The following is an 8,944-nucleotide window of genomic DNA, read 5'->3' on the forward strand; positions in this document are numbered from 1 at the left end:
CTTGAAGCAACAGCTAGAACTGGACATGGAACAACAGACTGGTTCCAAATAGGAAAAGGAGTATGTCAAGGCTGTATATTGTCACCCTGCTTATTTAACTTATATGCAGAGTACATCATGAGAAACGCTGGACTGGAAGAAGCACAAGCTGGAATCAAGACTGCCAGGAGAAATATCAAGAACCTCAGATATGCAGATGACACCACCCTTATGGCAGAAAGTGAAGAGGAACTCAAAAGCCTCTTGATGAAAGTGAAAGTGGAGAGTGAAAAAGTTGGCTTAAAGCCCAACATTCAGAAAATGAAGATCATGGCCTCTGGTCCCATCACTTCATGGGAAATAGATGGGCAACAGTGGAAACAGTGTCAGACTTTATTTTTCTGGGCTCCAAAATCACTACAGATGGTGACTGCAGCCATGAAATTAAAAGACGCTTACTCCTTGGAAGGAAAGTTATGAGCAACCTAGATAGCATATTCAAAAGCAGAGACATTACTTAGCCAACAAAGGTTCGTCTAGTCAAGGCTATGGGTTTTCCTGTGGTCATGTATGGATGTGAGAGTTGGACTGTGAAGAAGGCTGAATGCCGAAGAATTGATGCTTTTGAACTGTGGTGTTGGAGAAGACTCTTGAAAGTCCCTTGGACTGCAAGGAGATCCAACCAGTCCATTCTGAAGGAGATCAGCCCTGGGATTTCTTTGGAAGGAATGATGCTAAAGCTGAAACTCCAGTACTTTGGCCACCTCATGGGAAGAGTTGACTCATTGGAAAAGACTCTGATGCTGGGAGGCATTGGGGGCAAGAGGAGAAGGGGACGACAGAGGATGAGATGGCTGGATGGCATCACTGACTCGATGTACATGAGTCTCTGTGAACTCCAGGAGTTGGTGATGGACAGGGAGGCCTGGCATGCTGTGATTCATGGGGTCTCAAAGAGTCGGACACGACTGAGCAACTGATCTGATCTCAGGTGTTTCTTGACTTCCTACTTTTGCCTTCCAGTCCCCTATAATGAAAAGGATTTCTTTTTTGGGTGTTAGTTCTAAAAGGTCTTGTAGGTCTTCATAGAGCCATTCAACTTCAGCTTCTTCAGCGTTACTGGTTGGGGCATAGGCTTGGATTACTGTGATAGTGAATGGTTTACCTTGGAAACGAACAGAGATCATTCTGTCATTTTTGAGATTGCATCCAAGTACTGCATTTCAGACTCTTTTGTTGACCATGATGGCTACTCCATTTGTCCTAAGGGATTCCTGCCCACAGTAGTAGATATAATGGTCATCTGAGTTAAATTCACCCATTCCAGTCCATTTTAGTTCACTGATTCCTAGAATGTCGACATTCACTCTTGCCATCTTTTGTTTGACCACTTCCAATTTGTCTTGATTCATGGACCTGACATTCCAGGTTCCTAAGCAATATTGCTCTTTACAGCATTGGACCTTGCTTCTATCAGCAGACACATCCACAGTCGGGTATTGTTTTTGCTTTGGCTCCATCCCTTCATTCTTTCTGGAGTTATTTCTCCACTGATCTCCAGTAGCATATTGGGCACCTACTGACCCAGGGAGTTCCTCTTTCAGTATCCTATCATTTTGCCTTTTCATACTATTCATGGGGTTCTCAAGGAAGAATACTGAAGTGGTTTGCCATTCCTTTCTCCAGTGGACCACATTCTGTCAGACCTCTCCACCATGATCTGCCCATTTTGGTGGCCCTACACGGCATGGCTTAGTTTCATTGGGTTAGACAAGGCTGTGGTCCGTGTGATTAGATTGGCTAGTTTTCTATGATTATGGTTTCAGTGTGTCTGCCCTGTGATGCCCTCTTGCAACACCTACTGTCTTACTTGGGTTTCCCTTACCTTGGATGTGGGGTGTATTTTCATGGCTGCTCCAGCAAGTGCAGCTGCTGCTCCTTACCTTGGATGAGGGGTATCTCCTCACGGCCACCCCTCCTGACCTTGAATGTGGAGCAGCTCCTCTCGGCCCTCCTGCTAGGCACAATAAAGGACAGATACGGTATGGACCTAACAGATGCAGAAGATTTTAAGAAGAGGTGGCAACAATACATAGAAGAACTATATAAAAATGATCTTCATGACCCAGATAACTGTGAGGGTGTGATCACTCACCTAGAGCCAGACATCCTGGAGTGCAAAGTCAAATGGGCCTTAGGAAGCATCGGTATGAATAAAGCTAGTGGAGGTGATGGAATTCCAGCTGAGCTATTTCAAATACTAAAAGATGATGCTATGAAAGTGCCGCACTCAATATGCCAGCAAATTTAGAAAACTCCGTAGTGGCCACAGGACTGGAAAAGGTATTTTCATTCCAAATCCAAAGAAAGGCAATGCTGAGGAATATTCTAACTACCACACAATTGCACTCATTTCACATCCTAGGAAGGTCATGCTCAAAATCCTTCAAGCTAGACTTCAACAGTATGTGAAGCAAGAACTTCCAGAAGTACAAGATGGATTTAGCAAAGGCAGAGGAACCAGAGATCAATTTGTCAACATCCACTGGGTCATAGAAAAAGCAAAAGAATTCCAGAAAAATCTGCCTCTGCTTCATTGACTATGACAAAGCCTTTGGCTGTATGGATCACAACAAACTGTGGAAAGTTGTTAAAGAGATGGGAACACTAGACTACCTTACCTGCCTCATGTGAAACCTGTATACAAGTCAAGAAGCAACTGTTAGAACTGCACATGGAACAACGGACTGGTTCAAAATTGGGAAAGGAGTACGTCAAGGGTGTATACTGTCACCCTGCTTATTTAACTTATATGCAGAGCACATCATGGGAAATGCTGGACTGGATGAAGCACAAGCTGGAATCAAGATTGCCGGGAGAAATATCAATAACCTCAGATATGCAGATGATACCACCCTAATGGCAGAAAGGAAAGAGGAATTAAAGAGCCTTTTAATGAAGGTGAAAGAGGAGAGTGAAAAGCTGGCTTAAAACTCAACATTCAAAAAAAGAAGATCATGACATCTGGTCCCATCACTTCATGGCAAATAGATGGGGAAACAATGGAAACAGTGACAGACTCTTTTCTTGGGCTTCAAATCACAACCGACGATGGCTGTAGTCATGAAATTAAAAGACACTTGCTCCTTGGAAGAAAAGCTACGACCGATCTAGACAGCATATTAAAAATCAGAGAGAGTACTTTGCCAACAAAGGTCCATATAGTCAAAGCTATGGTTTTTTAGTAGTTATGTACAGATGTGAAAACTGGACAATAAAAAATACTGAGCACTGAAGAATTGATGCCTTTGAACTGTGGCGCTGGAGAAGATTCTTGAGAGTCCCTTGGACTGGAAGGGGATCAAACCAGCGAATCCTAAAGGAAATCAATCTTGAATATTCATTGGAAGGACTGATGCTGAAGCTGAAACTCCCAATACTTTGGCCACCTGATATGAAGAGCCAACTCATTGGAAAAGACCCTGATGCTGGGAAAGACTGAAGGCAAGAGAAGGGGATGACAGAGGATGAGATGGTTGGATGGTATCATCGACTTAATGGACATGAGTTGAACAAACTCTGGCAAATAGTGGAAGACAGAAGCCTGGTGTGCTGCCCTCCATGGGGACTCTGCCTGTTGGCAGAGTCAGACTGAGCGACTGAACTTCAGGATGTCAGGATTGGTATGCCACCCTGTGGTCATAATAGAGAACTGAATCATCTCCAGAATTCTGGAGAGCAAGACCCGATCCTGAAATACTGTAGCAAGTATCCCTTGAGCTAAGGTCTAGGATACTAATTTTAGTCTTTAAGATGGATTTTACCCACAGAATTCCTGATTCAGTAGGTCTGGGGAGGCCCCTGAGAATTTTACATTTCTATGTTCCTGAGAGATGTCGTTCCTTCTGGTTAGGAGACTGCATTTTAAGAATCTCTGTCCTAGTTTAGTTAAAAGCCAGTAGTATAGAGCCCTCAGCTCCATCACTGCACATTCCCACCCAAATCCAAACCAAGGGTAATCAGGGTGTTCCCGTCTGTACAGTCTGTATTGAAGAGGTGGAGATTGTAATCTGTACCAGTCCCTGACCACAAGGGGGCGCGTTATAAAATAGTCTGTTGTCTCATTAGTTCATCTGGAAAAGCTCAGAGAAGTGCAAGGAAATGAGAGGGCCCAGATGAAGTCTGGCTTACCCAGGAGAAGCCCTACGATTGACCAGGGCACACTGGGACATGGACAAAATCGAACTTGGCCACCTTTTCAGACTTTTCCTTTTATTTTATTTACTTAACATTTTGGCTGGGGGACATGTGGAATCTTAGTTCCCTGACCAGGAATGGAATCTGTACCCCCTTACGGTGGATGTGCAGAGTCTTAACCACTGGACCACCAGGGAAGTTCCCCGACCCTTTGTTTTTGTTTGGCCTCTCTATATGTCTAGGTTTCATGTTCTGAGGTGTCTTGCTCTTAGAACTCTACATTAACCTGTGAATGAAAAATGATCACGTTTTCAGAAATTCCTGAAGTAAAAATTGCCTGTGATTCAAAGGGAAGGGCTTTTATGAGTCTTTAAAAGTGGGCTTCAGGCACCTTCTCAGGCAGCTGTGTTACTATTTTTAGTGCATGTGTCTGGTGTGCAAATCCACCACGATGTTGGGACTGCTTCCTAATAATACCGTAGATGCTGATGAGACTTCCCCTCTTTGGGAGATCTCATCCAGACACAGGGCTATGGCCTGTGTGAGACAGTAACCTCAGATGACATTTTCTTGGTGAGATCCTGGCTGTCTAGATACAGCTCCCAGATATGATGAGCATCCATCAGAAAGATGGGGCAGAAGCCACATTGGATTTGGGGAGCAGATTCGGATTTGTCAGTAGATTCCTTAACCTTGGGTGAGGGTGTACATCGGCCACCCAGAGATCTCTCTGATAACTGGCTCCTCCCTGTATATTTTCCTTCTTTCCTGATGACCATATGCTTGTCTGCTCTCTGATAGAAATCCCCATGTGAATATACAGAAATGTGAATTCTCTTATATCTGGGGTCATAGTTCAGAATTTAGAAACTTGCTGTCTATTTTGAGTGGTATTTGCCAGGCAACCAAGCGGACAGCTTGTATTGGTCAAGATTCAAGCTTCCCTGGTGGCTCAGATGGTTAAAGAGTCTGCCTGCAATGCAGGAGACCCAGATTCGATCCCTGGGTCAGAAGATCCCCTAGAGAAGGTAATGACTACCCACTCCAGTATTCTTGCCTGAAGAACCATGGACAGAGGAGCCTGGTGAGGAGCCATGGAGTAGCAAAGAATTGGACACAACTGAGTGACTAACACATATACAATGTAGTTCAAGATCCCTTAGCAGCAATGGTGGGGAGGGAGCATTTACCAGATTTTTTTTTTGGTTCTTTATCCAAGAATTAGCCACAAGAAGCAGAAAGTCCTCAGGGAAATTGACATGAAATAGTGGAGCTTGAACCTGACAGAGCTCATTTGAGTCAGCCCTTTTCCTTTCAGCCCTCCTCTCTGCTATCTTTTCTATGCTCATGACCCTAGATCTTGTTCTAGAAAAACTTTAACAAGCTTTACATATTATCCACAAAGTAAGGATGAGGTAGAGAGAACAAAGAAAATGGCAGAATAGAAAAACTAAGGTGATGTCAGATATCAGGTGAATATTTCAAAAGTGCACTGTGAGGGAATGTACATTTCCTGGAGATGGCTTACAAATTTGGCTTTAAGTTTACTGGTTGTCATGCAAGCAGGGAAAAGTGATTAATTAGTTTCTTAAAAAGTTAAACACTTTCCGTATGATCCAGCTATTCCACACCTAAATACTAACTGAAGAGAGATAAAAGCAGACAAAGACTTGTACATAGTGTTCAGAGCAGCTTTATTTGTAATAACCAGAAACTGAAAACAACCCAAATTTCCACCAATAGGTTAATGGATAAATATTTTGTCATATGTTTGTATAATGGAATAACACAGCAATAAAAAGAAATGAGCTGTTGATTCACACAACATAGATGACTTTCAAATTAATTGTGCTGAATGAAAGAAGTCATAAAAGAGTACATACTTTGTGATTCCATTTATATAAAACTCTAGAAAAGGCAAAATAATCTATAGCCACGGAAAGCTGATCAGAGGTTTGGGAATGAGCAATGTGTGGAGGGGTAGAAGGGAGAAATTGAAACAGGACATGAGAAAACTTTTGAAGGGCTTGAATTCTTTCATATCATGCATATGGGAATGGTTTCACAAGTATGTGTGTGTGTGTGTGTGTGTGCTCAGTCATGTCCATGAACTACACTATGGAATTCTCCAGGCTTCAATACTGGAGTGGGTAGCCTTTCCCTTTTCCAAGAGATCTTCCCAACCCAGGGATTGAACCCAGGTCTCCCACATTGTAGGTGGATTCTTTATCAACTGAGCTGCCAGGGAAGCCCAGATTCATGGGAGTCAGCATTATTTCCTCAACCAGCTAGCAAGCACCATCTGGGCAAAATCACCACCCTATATTTCTCTGGTATTCACCACAGTGCCAAGCACAGCAGTGGGCATACGGAAGACCTTCAGTAAATGCTTGTAAAACTGAATAAAATATTGCCTATAAGAAAACGAGTATGGATTGGATTTTTAATAATGACTGAGTATTTGCCCCCGAGACATGGTTTCTGATGGTCTCAGCTCATCTCATTTTTTTGTTCTGTGTCTCTGACTCTTCTGTACTTTGCCATCATATCTGCTCTATAGTGGCCTGGTTGTCTTTATGTCTGTGATGGGTGTGGAGTCTCTTCCTCCACTCCTTTGAATCTTGGTGCAGGAGGTCACTGACACTCCAAGAAGATCCTTCTCTCTCCCAGCAAAGGTGCCCAATGTGCAATGGATATTATCCTCTGTACAGATCTGTCTGACTCTCTAATAAAACCATTTATGGAGACACTATTTTGTGTGAGACATTGAATTTGGCTATTTAACAAGTCTATAAATCCTCAACAAACCCAAAGAAATACTCTATTATTATGCAAATTTTATGGATAAATAGATTAAGGCTCAGAGTGATGATATAGTTCTCCTGTTATCACACAGGTAATCACTTGGAAAAATTATGATCTTGAATTACAGACATTATAATCTATTCTCTTAACCACTCCCGGAGTGGGTAGCTATTTCTTCTCCAGGTGATCTTCCCAACCCATGAATGGAACCCAGGTCTTCTGCATTGCAGACGGATTCTTTATCAGCTGAGCCCCCAGGGAAGTCCGATTCTCATAAGAACTTACCTTTATTGAAACTTTTTTCATTGCTCTCACTTCTTAAGGGCTTTCCTTTCTACCTGGTGATAGATTTACTTAGGTATAATTATGTGTGAAAAGTACTAAGGAGCAGGACCACTCAGAGAATAAATGCCTTACCTTAGAATGTACAAATGTCAAATAACTTCAAGGATCATTACTCTGGTTGGAAATTTTATTACCTTCATTGGTGAGGATGACAATTTGCAACATTTTCCCAATTGTCAACTTGCTCTGCTTGTAGAGTTAATCCTCCATCCTAAATATTTCCTGTTTCTTAGGAGAAGGCAGAATAGTGTTTGCGTGCTTGTGCGTGCGTGGGTTGCTGAAGTTGGAGGAGGCGTTTGACTCCAGTAGTTCTTTAAGGTAACATTTTCTTTTTGACAAGCTGCCCTCTCCCAAGAACCACGCCTCTTCTCCCTTTGATCTTTGGTGATTTGGGGCTGACTGGAAATGGGGGTCATCATCAGCAACCCTTTGTCAAATCCCTGCCGGCCCTATTTTCTGGATGGTTCTCTTTAGGGCAGCCTTGACATCAGCATTCCGGAGGCTGTAGATGATGGGATTGAGGATGGGGGTGACTACAGCATAGAAGAGGGAGACAAGAGGGTCACTGGCGGGATCATAGCTGGCCTTAGGCCGGATGTAGATAAAGATGGCGGTGCCATAGAAAAGGGACACCACCACCAGGTGGGAGGAGCAGGTGGAGAAGGCTTTGAGGCGGCCAGCAGCAGGCGGGATCCGGAAGATAGTAGCCAGGATACGCCCATAGGAACCCAGGATGAGGCCAAAGGGACAGAGGATGAGGAGAGCAGCGGCCAGGATAATCTGCAGTTCGTTGAGAGAGGTGTTCCCGCATACCAGCTGCAGGACAGCCTGGATCTCACAGAGGAAGTGTGGGATGGCCTTGGGGCCACAGAAGGGCAAGGAGAAGACAAAGGAGGTGTGGCCCAGGCCCACCAGTGCCCCACAGGCCCACGCTGACCCAGCTAGACACAGGCATGTCCCTTGGCTCAGCAGCAGTGGGTAGCGAAGGGGTTGGCATATGGCGGCGTAGCGGTCATAGGCCATGGCTGCCAGGAGGCAACACTCCGTGGCACCAAAAAGGAGAAGGAAGAACATCTGGAGAGCACAACCAGAGCAAGGGATGTGGCGCTGACCGGTCAGGAGGTGGTGAAGCAGCAGGGGGACCGTGACAGACGTGTAGCCGATCTCCAGGGTTGAGAGGTTTCGAAGGAAGAAGTACATGGGGGTCTGGAGGGCAGCGTCAGCAGAGACCAGCAGCACGATGAGGAGGTTGCCAGCCACGGTGAGCAGGTAGACGGTGAGAAAGGAGAAGAGTAAGCCCTGGAGGTCGGCCAGGCGGGAGAAACCGACAAGAATGAATTCGGTCACCACGGAGGTGTTTGTAGACATCCTGCTCAAATCCCTTCTGATGAAGGACGAAAGAAATGGCGAGGGAAAGTTGCAATTATGGAATTGTGAGGTGGGCAAAGATGGCGTCTTGTTGGGACTTCTCTGTCGGTCAGGTGGTTAAGACTGCTCCTTCCAGTGCAGGGGATACGGGTTCCATGCCTGGTAGGGGAACTAAGATCTCACGTGACACAGGGTCTGGCCAACAATTAAAAAGAAATAAACCCTGTTTCAAAATTTGAAATTTTAAAAA

General features: G+C 44.4%; 1 protein-coding gene across 1 annotated transcript; it reads right to left on the bottom strand.

Annotated features, from left to right (window-relative positions):
* Positions 1-7,435: 7,435 nt before the first annotated feature.
* On the bottom strand, positions 7,436-8,944 carry LOC147347193 (olfactory receptor 10C1-like). The gene has a single exon (XM_086370510.1). It carries the CDS (start codon positions 8,692-8,694, stop codon positions 7,759-7,761), a length of 936 nt encoding a protein of 311 aa, XP_086226636.1. The 5' UTR covers positions 8,695-8,944; the 3' UTR covers positions 7,436-7,758.

The sequence above is a fragment of the Bos grunniens genome, chromosome 23, assembly GCF_055505025.1.
Source record: "Bos grunniens cultivar Pamir isolate PY7600 chromosome 23, Bosgru_T2T1.0, whole genome shotgun sequence".
NCBI classification, from domain to species: domain Eukaryota; kingdom Metazoa; phylum Chordata; class Mammalia; order Artiodactyla; family Bovidae; genus Bos; species Bos grunniens.

Bases quoted from the DNA above. Each gene is read 5' to 3' on its own strand.
- LOC147347193 (XM_086370510.1), bottom strand. From the start codon at position 8,694: ATGTCTACAAACACCTCCGTGGTGACCGAATTCATTCTTGTCGGTTTC.